This window comes from Zophobas morio, unplaced genomic scaffold, assembly GCF_036711695.1.
Source record: "Zophobas morio isolate AGI-343-1 ecotype UQ-CSIRO unplaced genomic scaffold, CSIRO_AGI_Zmor_V1 ptg000205l, whole genome shotgun sequence".
NCBI lineage: Eukaryota > Metazoa > Arthropoda > Insecta > Coleoptera > Tenebrionidae > Zophobas > Zophobas morio.
The window spans coordinates 342,600-361,224 of record NW_026972309.1 but is presented as its reverse complement, the minus strand read 5'-3'; the positions used below and the strand labels follow the sequence as shown (position 1 = coordinate 361,224).

General features: G+C 36.9%; 2 protein-coding genes across 2 annotated transcripts; both read right to left on the bottom strand.

Moving 5' to 3' along the window:
- Positions 1-346: 346 nt before the first annotated feature.
- On the bottom strand, positions 347-6,631 carry LOC135145979 (uncharacterized). Its single transcript, XM_064078106.1, has 35 exons — positions 6,569-6,631; positions 6,424-6,502; positions 6,114-6,358; positions 5,974-6,055; positions 5,182-5,282; positions 5,029-5,120; positions 4,904-4,968; positions 4,801-4,848; positions 4,619-4,694; positions 4,478-4,561; positions 4,266-4,421; positions 4,135-4,209; positions 4,031-4,084; positions 3,861-3,968; positions 3,698-3,806; positions 3,494-3,650; positions 3,393-3,443; positions 3,277-3,328; positions 3,147-3,213; positions 3,025-3,092; positions 2,898-2,951; positions 2,726-2,823; positions 2,580-2,669; positions 2,478-2,508; positions 2,357-2,421; positions 2,197-2,304; positions 2,059-2,130; positions 1,967-2,003; positions 1,851-1,895; positions 1,600-1,789; positions 1,483-1,547; positions 1,283-1,406; positions 1,121-1,228; positions 1,005-1,069; positions 347-954 (listed from the first exon to the last, which is right to left on the bottom strand). The coding sequence occupies exons 5-35, from the start codon at positions 5,187-5,189 to the stop codon at positions 842-844; spliced, it is 2,535 nt and encodes an 844-aa protein (XP_063934176.1). The 5' UTR covers positions 5,190-5,282; positions 5,974-6,055; positions 6,114-6,358; positions 6,424-6,502; positions 6,569-6,631; the 3' UTR covers positions 347-841.
- An 11,202-nt stretch (positions 6,632-17,833) lies between these two features.
- Positions 17,834-18,625, bottom strand: LOC135145997 (DNA-directed RNA polymerases I, II, and III subunit RPABC2-like). The gene is made up of 6 exons (XM_064078133.1): positions 18,577-18,625; positions 18,463-18,508; positions 18,316-18,358; positions 18,185-18,265; positions 18,026-18,121; positions 17,834-17,972 (listed from the first exon to the last, which is right to left on the bottom strand). Exons 1-6 carry the CDS (start codon positions 18,609-18,611, stop codon positions 17,884-17,886), a joined length of 390 nt encoding a protein of 129 aa, XP_063934203.1. The 5' UTR covers positions 18,612-18,625; the 3' UTR covers positions 17,834-17,883.

Below are 18,625 nucleotides of genomic sequence, written 5' to 3'. Positions count from 1 at the left end.
TAAAGTTCTACGGGAGAAAACACGCACCAGAAAACATATATATTTGCTAATATTTTGAAAAAGGATACCATTGTTTTATTATTCGGAATTGCACCTAAATACTGATATAAGCCGATTAGCTATGCCTTGGATACTTTCAGAGAATATATATTGATATTAGTATATAGTTTGCTTTTCAGGTGACAGTGTTATAATTCTTTCGTGCCAGTAAATATTATATACAAATTCAAACTATTTGTTAAAATAGACTAAGTTAAACCAAAGTCCCTGTTTTCTGTTTAAAATACTGCTTTTTCTGAGTAAGATACTTTATTATCAGTGCTCTTTTATTAAGATCAGTAAAACTTTTAAGTTGCATATATTGTTCACTTACTTAAAAAGCCTTTAAGGCGTAAAACCTTTACACTCACTGAATAGCTCGAGTGGTGTGTTATCTCTTTTTATCGTTTGGTGTTCGCTCCCCTTCTCAGTAGTCAGTCTAGTTCTTTTCTACGCCTTTTCGTATGTGTCTTCTTTCACTTTAATAGTTATACGTGGTAGGGCAATACTCTTCTATCTTCCCAGAAGTAATGCTACCTTTCGATTTGTTGCAAAACAAAAAAATTATTCTCGGGGGTGGCGAGCTCAGGTACGTGCCAAAGGAAGGGAAAGTTTGAAGGGGGAAATATCACTTAATAGTAAGATTACTTAAAATAAGTTTTACGAGCTATATTTTTATAAATAAATCTCCATTTCTAATAATTTAGTTTTAGTAGATCTAGAGATTGTTAGAGACTTAGGTGTGTGACGTGGTAGTTCCAGTGTAAGAGGATCGCGTAAGAGGGTCAAAGCATTGAAACTACTATTCATCCTCAGCTGTTGTCGCTGCGGTATTGTTTACAGTAATTTTTTTTTTTAAGCAAGACAATAAGCGGTGGGCTTCCTTCACGGTGTTTAAGCTCCTGAGTTTTAAACCTACAAATTTAAATTACTCTTCATATTTATATGAGATGTATTAAGGATACCTTTTAAATAAAGTTTGTGGTTTCCAAGCGCTACCCTGCCTTTATCTGCCAAAGTTGAGGGCTTCCTACCAAGCAAGTAAGGAAAGCTCGTCCTTTAAATATAGAAATAGCCGTACTTATTAAAGCAGAGAGTGCAGTAGAGTATAACCGGCTTATGCCTCCTCGTATCGGAAACAATTTTATGTAAGAGTGTACCTTCTGCTGGACAAGAGCTCTTCTCAAAGCTAAAAATATACTTAACATTCACAAAGTAAAGTCTCGAAACCCAAAATGAGAACATCGAGAAATAGATGGATCCTCGTCGCGAACATTCTTTTTCTACTTCCAGACACTCGTTGTTATTTAGATGTAAGAGATTATAGAGAACTTCATGAGTTTCTTCAAGGTAAACGGTGGCTTCACCTTTAAAAAAGGTTAAAAGGATTAGAAAAAACCAAGGCGGTTGCTAGAGTGTATGCGAGGTAAAGAGTGCTCGCACCGGAGCCGTCCTCTATTGTGAACCTGGAAAAAGTCACCAGTCCGCCTCCTTCGCATTGATCGCTGCTAAAGGATGAATCATAGCCGGAAGAAAAAGGGACCACCACTCGTTCACCACCTGCAACTCTGCCCAGTAAACGCAGTGGAACAGGTGGAGCACCTCCAGTAAAAATTCAGGGCGATAATTTGCTCGACGCTACAGGCAATGCGGTACACCGTTTGCCTGCGTAGCTTTGAAGTATCACCAGTAGCGGCAACATGCAAATCATAAATTCTTGTAGTAGAAAGGTTCTTAAGCGCCGCAGGATCTACATTATAAATAAGAACCCAGTTAAGGAAAGAAAGCTTCGATAAAGAGAAAAAGAAGACCCGGAAAAACGCCCCTCATCTTTCGCAACGACGAAGTGAAGAAGGCTTAGACAAGCAGGACAGCGAAGTAACAATGAGAAATGCAAGCCACAAACTAATAACTGGTATTAGTGTACCACCAGTGGCCGCTTCGGCACACGATCCCACTTCGACCTGAAGGAATCTCGTTAGCAGCTATTGCATTATGACAACAAAAAGAACCACGTGCCTGAGAGCAGAGCTCAACGCAGCAGTAGAGATTCTGAAAGCGACTCAAAACAACGATAACGTTTCTGAAGACCTGTATTTGGTAGCAATCGGTTAAACTCATCGCGCTACGAAGCCCCGTGCAGAAATGTGAACTCACGGCAGTTGCACCAGGATAGAGGCCATAAGTCTCTTTAATTTTGCTCAAGTCTATATAAACTGGGAGCTCGTCAAGGCCCTCGTCATCAGTGACGCCCAATACTAAGACCTGAGATCAAAAGCACTTATTACCTTCGCGGTATTAACACGTGAAAGGAAACCTGTTTATCCGAAGAAGGGTGCACGTGCGCAGATTCCCTAGTCAGGCTTCTTGAGGAGATCCGGCCTAGGAGTGATGTTAATAAGTGATGATCGAGGCGCTAGAATGATGAAACGGCATACCCTTAAAAGAAACCACCGCGTTGGTGTACCCCTAAAGTTAAAAAAATAGTGTTCGACAAGAAAAGCCAATCGGCCCTTTTTTATAAGTAATGGCTAGCCAACCCCCTTGTAGAGGTCTCCAACTCTCAGATAATTGGATGTCTGCTCCATAAATTGATTTTTTAGTGCAAAGAGCTCCAGTAATAGTTTTCCCTAAAAGTACATTAGTTGTTCACTTTCAACCGGTCCAAGGTAATACTATACTTAACTTTTTTTTCAAAGTGCCTGACCTTGGGGAGTTCTGGAAAGGTGGAAACTTGTTTACTTTCAGCGTTGCTAACAATAAACTCTTCCAATACGCTTGTTTCTGAATCGACAATAACAACTATTTCACATATTCATGGACAACGCTTATACGAAAACGGCATATGCCCATCTTACTAAGAATATCGCTTTTATCCTGGATGACGATATTTGTTAAGCGGTAAAAACTCCCTTTTTTTTTAAATGAATTAGTTTAGTTAGTTGACAGAAGATACAAGAAAAGCACAAGAAAATATTAATAAACCGAGGTGTAGAATCGGTCGCCACTTCGCAGCTTTTCCCCGGAATTCCATATAAATTCTTCGAGGATAACTATTCAGATAGTAAAGGAGGAGCGAAGGTAAGACGCCCCCCTAAGAAAACTACTCCTCTAAAACGGCGGAATTCTCAAAGATATCACGAGGAAAGCCCATGCCCTGCGCGTGGAACTCCCCTGAGTCAGGGCAGATGCATATTTATATCAAGTTGGATTTAAGCAACAACAACATAAAAATACAGGATCGGTGAGGAGCGAAACTCTGCCGACGAAAACTGACCATTTCAAGAAACTATGCAAAAATAAAAAAATATATGCGAGTTGCTGCGAATTAAATAAGAAAGAGGGAAACATACTAAACAAACGACTTCCTTAGACGTTATAAGGCCCCGAGTCCTTCGAAGTGCCTATGCAGAGTACGTTACAGAACAGTACAAAACGCCGCTAAAAAACTTACCACACAGAAGGCGGATTTCCACTCAAAATTGAGCAACACAAACACGTCAGGAGCCTCGAATGCCCCTCCACGGCTCTCCACGTAAACAGTAAAGTATTTAAAGTAGTAGATATTATTCAAATGCCACGTGTGAGTCGGGGTAAAGACTTCCACCGAACTGCCAGGAGTTACTGAGCTAAAAAAAGCAGTAAGGACGGAGCATACCCGCTAGCATCCTGAAGAATAAGTTTTCCAGAAGTATGATCGCAGTGCAAAATGCCCACAAGGAGTACATCGAGGTCAGTGCTCAGCACTTGATAAAAATTGCCCTCCTCTTTACATAATAACTTGTTGACGCCCTAAAAATTAGCAAACTAATAATGTGTACTTTTTCTGCAGTGAGCTACAGCCTGCAAGACAAGAGGATGACACAGCAAGTCTTTTATAAGAACAACGTTAGACTGACGGGCCACACGCTGCACAGCAAGATCACATTCTTTATGAAAGAGAAAAAAATAGCATAACAAGTAAAAAAGAATAAATGTTTAGAAGAAGTACCCATTTCGTGCTCGAATAATTCGTGGAGTATTCTACGGCGGTAGAGTGGGAGATCTGAGAAAAATCGCTTTAGCAAAGGGGACAAGTCTAAAAGGGAAGCAGACCATAAGACTTTACGATTCGCTCTGCGTAACGAGTAGCTTTCCTTCTTATATCGGAAGGTAGTCGAATAAATGAGTCTAATAATAATAAGAGGTGCTGAGCCCAAAGTTACAGACTAAGCTAAAGGCGCAACTTATCGTAATGCACTGCGGCCTCTTCAGGCCCGTAAGCTTGTCAAATTTCTGAGATAGCGCACAGCAAATTTGTAGGCACCAGAAACGCTCTAGGCAACTAGAAAAGGTCATCTCCTTGGGTGGTAGGTCGCTTAAACATATGGGGTGCGATTCTGCTGTTGAGGAGAAATAGCATAACTTCTGCGCAGGAAAAAGAATTAACAACGCATACAGCAATCTTCAGGCGAGCAAGATACGACTTCTACGCAGCTCCACGCACAAAGAGAAAAGCAGAAGGCCGCTTCGGTAGAAAAACCTACAATTAACTTTCTCTACTAAAGCACGGGGTAAAGAGGCAGGATGGAGCTCATACCTTTCATCGGGTGGAGATTGTATAACTTGACCGTGCTGCCAACCCGAATCCCCAGACCGTAGCTCGCAACAAAGTTCTATTAAACATAAAAAATACCAAAGTTCAGAAAAGGAAACATCTTAATAAATGCTTAGAAGCTGATGTATTAGGAAACAAAAAGCAAAGCGAGATAATAACAATACGTCTGTAGGCGCAAACACCAAAAACTTCCTGTCGAGTTCCCATATTCTCTACGGAAATGCGGCATTCAAAGTCGCTTAAGTTACGCATATATAAGCAGCATGCCAGGTCATTAGCTATAAACGTAATCTCGCCGGTATATACGAGTCTAGAGGGCAAAGGCTCCGATTCTGAAAATGGTTACGATCAAATGAAGGGAAGAGCCACAGTACACACTGATAGAGTCATACGCGTTAAATTACTAAAAGAAGAGTCTACAGAGCCTTCGGTGACGGCGCTCCTTAATTCTTTCGAGCACAACCGCCTTACTACCGTCCACTCCCTAATAAATGTATAAATTACTAGACCGTACATGGCAATTAAGGAAAAAATTAAATATTTACGTGGCCATTAAAATTTTTTCTTTCTTAGAACTGACCAAAACCTTCCTCTTTAAACAGGTAACTTTGTAAAACTGGCGAAGTTTGAACAAAATTCTCCACTTCTAGAAATACAAAGAAGCCAAAACTAAGTAAAAGTGTAGAGGCTCAAGCCGATAAAAAAATAATAAATAATAATATAAATAACGATTGCATTTTTGAACGATAATAATATAAGTAGATAAAAAGATAATAATAAATAACGGGCATTAACAAAAATAAAAAATCTAAAAAATATAATTATAGATATAATAAATATTAATTATAAAAACAAATAATAATAATAATAAAATAAGCAAGACAATGACAATAATAACATTTGAATATAATATTAATCTTGATGTGTAAATAAATTAATAATAATCATAATAATAAATATAAAAGATAAATAAGCCTTATTAAAAAAATAGTAACTATAAAATTAATTATAAAATATAAAAAAAATTAGTACTAATTGTAATAATACACATGACAGTAACTATAATAACATTTGAAAAAATAAATAATTATAATATATATAAAAATATAAATAATAATAAGCATGAAAATAACAATAACTGTTAAATTAATAACTATAAAATATGAAAACTTAATAATAACTACAATAAAAATTGTATAATAATTATTAATGAATTTATTAAAGTGCACACTACAACCAGTTTCCACTGCTACCATGAGCTAAACCCTGAAGATTAAAGCCTTAATTCTTAGAAGTTATATACAAAGTAAAAAGATGAGCAAAAACTATGAAAAAACCAAGAGAGCCGAGCCGTAAAAACCAATAGTTACAGAGAATTTGTTATGTTCAAGAAGTTCAGCGAAAAATATTAACTTTGTACTAAAGTTAAGTTAGGGTAGAATCTACAGTTGGTAGTTTGATGAAAATAAAAATGAACCCAAATTTTAAAACAGCAGTTAGTCTTGCCAGCTGTCCCTGTAAATCGACCCCCACACTATTGTTTGACAAAAGCAAAGGGACGTCACAAAAAGGTATCGGCACAATTTTGTAGACTTCGAGATATGTAGAGGGAGAGTCCTCCGGTTTGATCGTGGGAGTAACATCGAGCCCCTTCAGGCCATTACAGCTCTTGCAAGCAACCCGATTTGAAACAAAAAGTAAAAAGAATCCACTCGGAAGGGTCTGTCGCGATTAAATGATAAAAATCACAAGTAATTTTTAAGAACCCAAGTAAACTGTATAATTACTTCGTAAAAAGTTAAGCAGATAAAAGGGGCTATACCCGTGTCATCTTCAACACATAAATATCCCTGGGGTTCATAAGATCTAAGGTGATAAGCAAGTTGGATTAATAAAGCATATAATTACTAAGCGTGCTGTGAATACAAATACCTTGGAGTAGCAGTAATAAAGCCTAAAATAACATAAACGTTTCCAATAAAAAAGACATTACTCAATAATAATTCTTTAACAGTAACAGTACACAAATACTTGTTCCTGCTATTTACTGTGGAATTAAAGTCTAAAAGCATAGGCGAATTTTTAATAAATTTATAAGTTCTTTTGGCTAAAAGTTCACTGTTTAAAAGGGAATCGGAAGGTATATAAGTGCGGCATGTTTTCTCTATTAAAACGTTTGAAATAGAATAAGAAATTGTTATAGATGGGAAAAAGGAGAACAAAATAACCTAAGTTTCTCTTAACAAATTTATAAAACTTTATTTTATCCTGCATTTCATGGGCGCGCTGTTCTAGCACAAAAAGCCAAAAACAGCATAAAAACAGTTTAATATTCGTCAGTACAGCGCTCTACTGTTTTATCTCAATATTTTATTTATCAAATAATCAAAGTTCATTCTTCTGGCTAAAAAATAGTCTACCAGATTGACATATATTAAATTGCGTCGTTAAGCACAGCTAGGATTTTGATAACTTGCCAATGAATTCCTACCCCTTAGAGTGGGGCGACCACTTTCTGGCGGTGGGAAATCTAACAAGCACGAGTCTTAGGAACACGTGTTTAAGGCACCACTGCCACCTGCTGCCTGAGGACAAGCTAATCAAATCCTCTACACACAGTTTTTATGGTCAGTATTGAAATATAACGGCACTGAGGGATGAGAAAACTCCCTCAGAAATCGCAGGCTGGGAAGAACCGCACTAAGCCGGCAATGACCCCCTTTTTGAACATTTGTTGAAGAACAAAAGGATCTGTTGTCCATGCATTGCAATTATATGTCATGTAAATAATCGTTGGGCCAAAACCACGCGAGCGTGATTGCTCTACGCTGTGTCATACGTGGAAAAATGCTAGAAGCGCAGAGAGTCGTTCCCCCCAGAAGTTAATTACGGGGAGACCCATACAGTCGAAGTATCAGCAGCTCGGGAATGCAAACGGGATTCCGCGCTTTGCAGGATTGAAAAAAGTTGTAATCTTTTCCATTTTTGCTGAAATACTAACAAAACAATTTAAGATCCTCTCATTCGTGATTTAATGTTTTTTTCTTACGACGTGCTGCTGACTTATTACACCAACGTGTTCTGTTCAGTATATTGTCACATGTTTTTAGTAATAGCTTATTTTGCGAAATAAACTCAGCCTTGTGTCATTTTTCGACTTACAATTAAACTTATGATCCGTACTCGAATGCTTTGTTTCTTTTTTTATTATGATGAGTGAAAAAAGAGAAAGTATTTACTTTGAACAAGTGGTTTCAGGCCGGCTTCCCCCTGGAATTTTTTTTTGCATAGTGCAAAGAATGTTCTGGAGTAATAAAAATTGAGTGCTAGATCAACCAAAAAATTTCTTATCCATTTGAAAAAACCGTTTAAAAGATCTCTTTAAATATTACAAAGGAGTTAACACCGTCCAGTAGTATAAAAAAAGGGACCGAACCTGGTAATCCGGATGACGATTTTGATGAGCCGCGTCACTCGTTCAACCAAAGGGAAAATTGGAGGTTTATTTTCCATCTTATAAACGAAAACACTGAGATGATATCGCGAATGGTTGCATTAGATGGTTTTTCATTTAAATCTTCGAAGGAATTAAGAAAGCTATTGTTAAATGGAAGCATAGCATTGAAATACGGAAAAATTCCGTCAAAATAAATGGAATAATTGAGGAAATTCCTTCACTGCATCACCGAAGTCATCGGCAATTTTTACCCTTTTTTTTAAATTAAATTGTAATTATAACATCTTTTTTACCTTAGATTTTTTTTTTAACGTTAGACAAATGAACCTCTAAAAGAAACCGACGCTACTTAAATGTAAACTTTCAACGCTATATTAAAAATTTGAATCATATTTACAACTTAGGATTCTCTAGGATGAAAGGGGAAACGCCTGCCGAGAATATTTTCGAAATTTTAAAAAATCGATCAAAATAATTTAATATGTCATTCGAAAAAGATATAGTAGAGTTTTGTAAATGCTAGTGTAATGATAAGAATGGGGAAACTGTAAAATGCAGTGATAGGTGTCGCTGAGTTAAAATTTGTTATTTTTTTTTAGAAAATTACTTAGCTCATATAATTGATGTTGTGCCTTTTTTGTAGAATAGCAGCTTTGCTGTCTTTGTAGCCTCCAGTTAGTATTCTAGATTTTATTAAAAAAAAAAGAAAACGATGAAGTGGAAGAAGAAATGGAAATTGAGACTCAAAGCAAAAAGGTGGCTTCTTCGTCGGATGATTGGGACGATGAAACATTCACCGAAGTTAAAAAAGAAATTTTTTAATGGAATTAGAAGATTGTAAAGAAATAATTAACAAAGCCCGTAACGTTGTAAAGTTGATCAGAAAATCTTTTTAGAAAAATAGAGATTTGTTTGCAAAATAATGAAAAAGTTCAGTTTGGAAGAGAATTAAGTTTAAAATTGGATTGTTAAACTAGATGAGGTAGTCTACACGATATGCCAGAAATATTTTTTAAAGCTGGACCTGTGTTACATTAGCCTTGTTAGAATTGATTGCGGAAATATTGTGAATCGGAATGGCAAATACACTAAAATATCCATAGAGCGCTTGAGCCTATCAAATAGGTCGTCGAGATTCTCGGCAGGCGAAACGCGAATTTATTAACAGCCGAAACCACGCTAGAATTTTTAGTAAAAAAATTGGATCAACAAAAGAGTAAATTGAGCAGTGAATTATCTACAGCGATTAAAAAATATAATTAAACGGAGAACTGCACTGTCGCTGGTCTTGCTTTTTCTTCATAATCCGAAAGCATTGGATAGAAAATCTGTTGGACCTAAGGCTTTTACTTGTCCAACGCAATATACTACCCGGAAAACAATAGAAAATTTTATTAGACATTTAACCTTTGAAGACGAACGTTCAACCGATTACTGAGTATGAAGCTAGGAAAAATAAGGAACGAAACTCCACAATTGGAGAAATCGATCAAGGACAGCTTGATTTGACTATTGCCAAAAATCTTTCTAAACCAGAATTTAAAAGCGATCCGAAAATTTTGTATGTAATCTTAAAGAGAGTGATAATATTATTGGAGCAAGGTTACCAGCGAGGGTAGAAATGGTGTGCCAATACCTTATTACAATTCCACCATCAAGCACCAAGGCAGAACGAGCGTTTTTAACGGCAGAAAACTTTTGTACGAAGTTAAGGCGTCGTATGAATTGCGACACCCTATACATAGTAGTTATTTTTAAATCCTATTTCCGGAATCAACTTTTAAGCACTAAAAAAAAAAGTTATTTAACCTTACTATTTTTTGTTAATTTTATCTTTTCATTAATAATTTTAAATTTTTTTTTGGGGTTTTCTGCAATATGTTGCCTCGTAAGGAATAAAAAGAGTCTAAGTAGGATATGATTTTTTAAGCTAAAATTTCTCTTTCCAAAATTTTCCTCTTGTAGGTACGCATAATATAAAGAGAACTTCAAATGAGCAAAATAAAAGCTAATTTTTTATTCCTTTAATTACAAGCTGGAACAGATACTAGCAAAACGAGTAAATTTTGTTAATCCCATGGGATCGACTCGAGAATCCCGCGGTTCCGCAAAGTCCCATCCCGCGCGGAATTGCGTTCCCTATCAGCAGCCAACAAGCGCAAAAGACACACACGCCCTAAATCTTATGCAGCCATGGGATAGTCTTTTAATTCACAAAAACTCTTTTTTAGCAGCAATGACAACAAGAGAACTACTGTGATAGGTCAGCCTTAAAGTTCCCAAGAATGATTCTCAGCTTTGCGTGAAGTCGACTGGTGCAATCTTTGCTTACAAACTTTGTGGCAACCCGCTTTCCACAGCGATCAGCATAGTAACTTGCTCATCATTTTCCCCGGCCACTTCATTTCAAACATGCTCCTTGGAACAGGCTGGTAGAAACTCGAACCTTGAAAAATAAGCAGTTCAAGGTGACCTTCGCGTGGTGGCGCAGATGCACATGGCAAAAAGAAAATCTGAACGTCCTCGACATTACCGTTTTAAAGGAAATCCATTAGTTATTATCAACAAAAATACCGGATAAAACTTCGGCGAATCCTCTTCTCGTCTTATTGGAGCTAAGCGAAGGCAACATTACAGCAAAATCCAAGCTTTAATTATTTGATCTGTCTCATCCGACTCCTACCCTTATTAGAATTACGCACTAGCAGTTGCATAGGCCTCTGCGGAAACCGCTGAAGCCGTACATTGCACTAACCGTCTACCAGAATACCTTAATCTTATTCCTAGCCGCTGCTAAACGAAACTTTTGCGACACATTGATGCTAGACCATCATTATAGATACACAAAAAAAAGACTACTGACCGTTTATCATATTAGTCGTTAGGGGGCGAATCTGCAAACGTGGCCGACACGGGAAATGGAAAAAGGATGTTTTTCGGTGTTTTATTCTGCGAATTAAAAACCGCTCCTACACGTCGTCATTATGATGTGATAGTTGCTGAAAGTGATTAATATAAGGTGCGTCATAGTCCCCAACCTGAATTGTCATCGCAGGATAAAGGCGAATTTCGCCACGCGATTCATCAACTGGCGATGATGAAACTATTTAAGTCGAGTACCACCAACTAAATAGCTGTTATACTCTGTGCATCTCCGCGACCGAACGCGCCTACTGCAGATGGCGGAAAATCATCTAATCTACTTTCCAAATTTTATGATTTCACTTAATTCGACGGACGAAAGCCAGTATTATTATGCTACTTAAAAATCTGTGGCCCTTATCAATCCATTGCAAATAGGCTTCCGGTTAGCCTACTCTTGGCAACGGACAAGACAATTCATTTGCGGGGAGCGATATCAGAATCCCTATAAATTTCTAAGTGAACACTGAATTACACAAAGAATTATAAGTATTGATGTCGTGCTTTGGTATAGGTACTTGAGGTACGATGAAAACTGGGAGAGTTGGTAAAAAGGTAGAGCCTTCAATAGAAAACAGTATCTTTGGAAAATTTTAGTCCCTGTAAGTGATGGAAAGTGCATTATAACTTAAGCTCTTCGAAGAAATTGTTATCTTATACTGGTATAGCTCTCTGTCCTTAATAATTATTATAACACTCGTCTCCTGATCCTTTCGTAAATATACTAGCAATATTGTCTAGATTTTAATTTCTGGAGGCTGACTTATTTGGATCCGGTAGAGATTGTAGAGTTGTTGGGGCCTTAAGCGAAGTTGATTTAAAACGATAACTTTTTTAATGTTAGAGTCATACGAAAGCCAAAGTTTTTTAGATTAAACTCAATAAGCGATACTAAATAGTACAAATGTATTAGTACTTGTTCTGGTCGATACTTACTATTAGTACTATTTTATATAAGATTAGCAATTTCGGGTAAACGGTACTGACGTAATAGTATATTATTTACTATTTTATGAAATCTTTTTTTTTGGCAAAACTGAACAGATTGTATAACAATTTAACCGTATGCTGACATTAAATAATTTTTTATCTCTTCTTTTTTAGAGGTTCTGTACGCACCAAAAGTAAAGTCACTTCTATGATGGCCCGCGTTGAGTAAGAGAATTATATTATTCCATAGATAAAGAACTTATACCACTTTATTAAATATGTGACAATAAAAGGAACACACCAGAGGGAGAGATTAAGAAAACACACCGAACTACAGTTCACTAGAACAGAAAAAAATAGATCATACGTGAATAACAGTTCCGAACAGAACCCCCTTAGCAAGAAAGGGGCACCCAGGCCGCGAAGAAATTGAACACAACTTGGGATCCTCCTCGAGCGTGTAAACGGTATATATACACTTGTAAATGATTGACCAAAAATGGAATCTAATCATGTTTTCTAAGTGGAGGTGCTACTAGGGTGCTTAAAATCTAGAGGCATTTGCTTAAAAATTAAAGGAAGAAATAAAAATTCCAGTAATTTCTTTTTCGTCTCTCACGGGTAGGATATCTTTGCTGTAAACTTTGACTTGAGCCCCATTAACTTGAAAAAAAATTCTTTATAGTCAGTCAGCAATTTATCAACTAGTTTATATATAATTAAAGTTAGAGAGGGACCCAGAATCGTAATATAAGAAAATAAGGTGAAAGAAAAAAAGAAATATAAGATCATATGTCACATGCACAATTAAAGTGGGTTGCGCAAGTTTTTTTTATCTGTTAATATATACATATAGAAGTGTTTAAATTATTAGCACTTAATGTTGCATGAAACTTATCCTTTAATTTAAAACCCTTTATATATCCCTGGCCTAAGAAAGGGACTGAAGTCAAATTATTTTTTTAGATCCTTATCCAACTGTAACATCCTCGCACATCGTGAACTTTTGCGGAAGTGTCCCTTGTTTATTAGCAAGAGTAAAAAATTGATCGTCAATAAGAACTACCCAAACCAACTCCACTAAGGAATACAATTCTTAGGTACTTCAAAATCTAGGACCCCAAAACTTCTAGTTTACTAACTATTAATGAGCCCTTATATACAAAAACACACTGAATCCATCCGCAAACGCAATATATTACCTACTGAACCAGTAACTCTTGACACGGCAAGTGTTGCACGTCTGCGGAATATACAAGCATTGAATACAGTTGTAAAACCCAGAGTTAATGAGTATCTAATGAATCGAGATCCTTCCCTCCGGCAAACTCAAGACGGTTATTGTTCATCCTAAAAAGATGGAACTGCGTCCATTACTACTGCGTCAAACCATTTGGTACTCTTGACGGTAATGTATTATCTGAACTCTCAACTTAAGTACAGCTGCGGGTCCTGATAGCAGAATTAAACAAATTATCTTGCGTCGAGCCATAGTTGAAGAGAGTCTTAAAAATAATGGAACTAAACTGTAGAATAAAACCCAATGCACCTCCAATGTTGCGCTCTTTCCTATCCCCATTTCGCACGCCAGAAGAGCCTTAAAACCCTGAAGATATCGTGAAGTCGTAAATGGCACAGAAAAAGATCAATGGACAAAATTCGTTGTCATTAACTTGGTTGTCCTAAGAAAAACTGGACATGAATACTTGCATCAACCAGTTGGCCTAGAGAAATTGGCTATAATTAGTTTTTAAAGTGAAAGGCAGTGCTGATGGCAACATCTATCGATACAAGAGCTGCATCTGTGACAAAGTTCACACGGAAATACACGGCGTTGACTACCTAGGTACCTCCAGTCTAATGGTCAGTATCTACTCTGCACAATTTTTTTTTGTTTGGCAACTATGCTTAACATGGAAATAATTTCATTTTATGTTGATAATGCCTTACTAAACCACCACTAAGTGAAAATTAAAGAAAGGTTAGATGGTATTAAATTGCCAGTAGGATACAACTGTGTACGATCCTCAAATCAATACCTGGACTGAAACAATCTATTCCATGAAGCTGAACGCGAGCATACATTACGAACTGGTTAACTACGACCTTATCCAGTGTTATAGGGGCTCCTCAGTATACCACTAAAAAAAAAAAGAACTCTCTTGCCTGGTCGCGTCCACATAAAAGGAACTAAAATCATACCCCTTGAAAGTGACATGTTTCTTCTGCCTACATTGTAGATTATCTTTTTTACTCCCTTAAAATATATTTTTTCTTCCTCTACGGAATAATAAACTCACTCGGGGACTTGTATCTCTACCGACTCTTCGTGAAGGAAATGTAGTGGCTGAGAGTGATAAAGACAAAGCTGCTCTTTTCGCCAATCACCTTGCTATCCAAAACGTTCCAGCTGCTCACTTAACTGCCCTTGATGCGTTCCCTCATCTGAGTTTCCCTTCCCGATGTTTACGAACCACTTAAGTTAGTTAATGTTGGCGAGGTTCAAGCGATTGTCGAAGTGCCACCCAAACGAAAAGCGCCTTGCCCCGATCACTAATGAGATGCTGAAGGAATTGCCATTAACAATGCACTTATCCGTACCTCAGTATAATCTGCCTGGTCCTTGGCGCCTATCCGATTTAATGAAGACGGCGACCGTTGTGATGTTGCCAAAGTACCTTAAACCGGAATCAGCAACTAGCTAGTACCGGCCCATTTGTCTCCCCTCAGCGGTCGGCAAAGTGAGTAAGGCCATTTTACTGCGTCGTTTTAAAGAGGTCGTTGACACTCGGGTCATCTTCCCGGAGTTTTAATTTGGATTTCAAAAAGAGCACTCAACAACCCAGCGGCTCCTCCGTCTAACTGAATGAACCACTCGTGCTTTTAACTTTAAGAAGATCACAGGGGCTGTCTCCCTTCACGTCGAAAGGCACTCTATTAGTTTGCGGTGAAGTTCGCTGCGTTATGCATGCCTCATGTCCTTTATAACATGCTAAAGTCAAATCTATATGGCCGCGTCTTCAACGTGCGCGTGAGAGATACACAGCCGCCTCTGCGATCTCTGACAGCAAGGGTTTCTCAGGGATCACTTTTCTCGCTCCTTTAATTTGTATTTCATATGAGCAACGGGCCCTTGCCGTCAATTCCACACCCACGAATCGCCCTCTACTCCGATGATACAACCGATTTCTCATCGTCGAACTCTCCCGCTTGCTATGCGAGCATCTACAGCGTTATCTTGACGCCCTTGCTGCCTGGTGACGTAATTGGAAGTTGCTTTAAAAGTGATGAAGAGCAAAGCGCTTTAATTACAAATAAATGAGCCCAATTGTTGGCACTGTCAACCCTTTGATGACCTGAAGATTCCGTGGTGTTCCCAAGCGAAATAATATATGATAGTCAAGATTGACAACAAACTTTCCTAGTAGTCATACGGTGGGCTATGTAGTAGCTAAGGCCAAGGCTGCAACTAAGACGCTTACCCTTTACTATGCGGCAAGAGCAAGCTTTCTCTGAGAACAAACGGTAATTGTATTTTGTATTTGTCTTATTCCAGCCAATAATGACATACGCATCTGCTGCTTGGAGTTACAACCACTGCAAAAGCGTCGGCACTTCATTTGCGACAGAACAAATTGCTGCGTTGAGAACGCGCCGTAATTTGTGCGACACAGTATCACCGCTCACGTGGCGCGCGTAAGCGCTTGTTTTTGTTAGGTAATGTCAAGAAAAGAATGATACCATATCGATTGAAGCTATATGATAATATACCTGCAATCACTCCCGGTTGAGAAGCACAAGTATTTGAAGTTTTTTGACTCAGTCGAGCACCAGAAACTGTTACTAATAAGTAAGTAATATACTTGTCCTCTATTTCTTCGTCAGTTATTAATCTAGTGCATCCTACTTCCCAACTTCTTGATAGATAAAGCTTTTAAGTGGAGAATAACTTTGTAAGGTGATAATTAAAAACCATAATTTAACGTTCTTTTGTATCACTTAGAGCCTGTTTATCCATAAAATTAATTTACACTTTACTAAGTATCCCTTAACAAAAGATATAAGGCTTAATTACGCGTTTATTACTTTTCAAGACTTTGACAAACTAATCAAAGTTTAAAAAAACATACTTATAAGTTCTTGAGACAAGTTTAAATAATCTGTCTGACACTGGCCTATGCTTTTAGTTAAAGTTACTAAAAATTTATTGTTAAAGGTTGTTCATGGTAACGCGTAGTTTAACATATTAACTAGACGCGCCTCTATACCACTGGTGGAAAAGTAGGAAAAAAAGCGAAAGTAAAGCGGAAGGGGCATTATACGAGCGCTTATGACTAATGTCAAAGGCGTTAATAGGGGTAATCTGGTTTTTAAAAACAGTCATTAGTCGGCTATGAGTCACAAGAAGGGCGGGCGTATTTAACTACCCTAATGAAAAGGTTAAAAATAAAGAAAATAGTTCTTATTTATAATAAATCTTATTTTTTTTAAACCTTTAAAAAAGATTATAATATTTTTTCAAAAGAAAATTTATTACTACGTTTTCGGCTTAAAACAGTGTAAAGACAAGCATAAAGCCCAGGGAACTATGCAGGAACACGTAAAGTAGATGTTATAACTAATAAAAAAGGAAGCGAGCGCTAAAGAAGAAGGGTATTAACATGAGACAGAAAAGTTAAGTCGAAAAAATAACAAAAAAAATCGTAAAAAAACGCTAAAATTTGAAGTACTTCATAGTTAGCAGAGCAAGGTTAAAAAGTGGTTATCGAGAAGGCAAAAGTGGACGTAGCAAAAGAGAGAAAAGAGAAAAAATTATCAGGTCGCACATGCAGGCATGTATACCCAATAATTTTATTAACTCTCAACCTTTAAAAGGGACAATATTCAATTGTAAACAGTAACCGTATAATTTCTGGTCCCGAGACGTTTCTTTAAGACACTTAAATTAATCTACAAACTTCTCTAATGGGGCCGAAACCAAGTGTTCGGGTCTACAAAAGCAATTCTAACCTTTCATAAACAAAATACAGTTTATGAATGCCTTTTTGATTGTTCTAATTCTACTGAAATTTTTGGCGTTTGTAACATGCCAAACAACAAAGGTTGCCTTCTTCTCTCACAAGCTGCTTTTAAAGACCTGTTTTATAAACTGGCCTAAAACTTGTACATACTAAATAAGCAATAAATTGTAATTCTTACAATAGTACTCCCAATAATCAATCGCTTAAGTTCTAACTAACGCATGGATTTTTGTAAACCATTCTTCGAAAAAGGTGATATAGATTAAGTTCACATAAAGCCAGAATAAGATAATGTGCATCTGCGCCGGGACAAAATGCAAGTATTTTAATTTTTATAACTAAACACACATCCATATTGTTTATTCAGCTAATCTTCAACTCAGCAACGGCGCAAATTTTCAGCAAGAAATTAAAGTTTACTTTAATAAAAGGGTATCGTAAAATTCTATTCATAAAGACCACAGGGTGTTTTATACAACTTATTCTAGAATCAAATGAGTTTCACTACAAGTTTACAGTTCTTAAGTACGGGCAATAGTCAAACCTGGCCTATAAAACCGCTAAAAGCTAAGGCTACCTTCTCACAAATAAAGAGAATAAGAAAACAAGCAAACTCAAAGCTCCAGTGACCACGAAATTAGGTACAGAGATCCTTCGTACATTCATTAACTATTAGCTTAGTTAATAAGCAATTTAAGGGAATTTAATAAAAAATACAGGACGCGATTCTTTCTCTAATATATCAAAACTTTTTTTTACTAATAGCCGCTTAAAATAAATAAACGCTATTATTAAATTTAACCGCTAACCTTACAAAGATTTTTAATGTTAAGATGAGCTCTTGAGTAAAAACAATTAAAAATACAATTATAAGGACTGGCAACCACTTATTCACAGCTAAAGAAGATAACAAATGGTTAGTATTCAATTATTAACTCCTTGACGGGCCAATCTTCATATTGCCCATCAGGTAAATAGCGTCGAACAATTATGGGTATTTTGTTTGCTTATATAAATTTTAAACTTGATTGTTTATACAACAACTAAGAACATAAAAACCTTGCAACTCCTTCAAAGCGATTTTAAGAGGATCGGTTTCACCCTCAAGCTCCACCATAACTGGTGCATTCATGCTAATTTGTAGTGCTCTTGTCCCTAAAAAAAAAGGGAGGAAAGCGGTGAGTAGACCCAGAATTAATAAATAACAAATAAATTAACCTAGCACTCTGGCTCTTTCGTATTTTGTTAAATAAGGAGTAGTTGATCTTTCAATTACTTGAAGATTATTTCTGAAAGGATCTTAATCAACTAATACTAGAAACGACTGGAGACAACGTATAATAAAAGACCAATTTCTGGAAAAAATTCAACGTGTTCTTCTTTCTCTTTATCCTAGAAAATTATAAGCGATATTACACAAACATAAACTTATGGTCAGTGTTACGCATGCGTATAGATCCGACACATTTTTTCCATATATATGAGTATGAGTATACCGGAAGAAGTGTCTCGAAATTTTCTTCCTCTATCCCATAATCTAAGCTTTCACAACGCGGACAAGGTGATGAGTGTTTCTATAAGATTAAGTATAGGATGTTAAGCCTGCTTACCCACTGTTGGCAAATTCCCTATCGTCGTCGGACATTTAAAGGTGAAGAC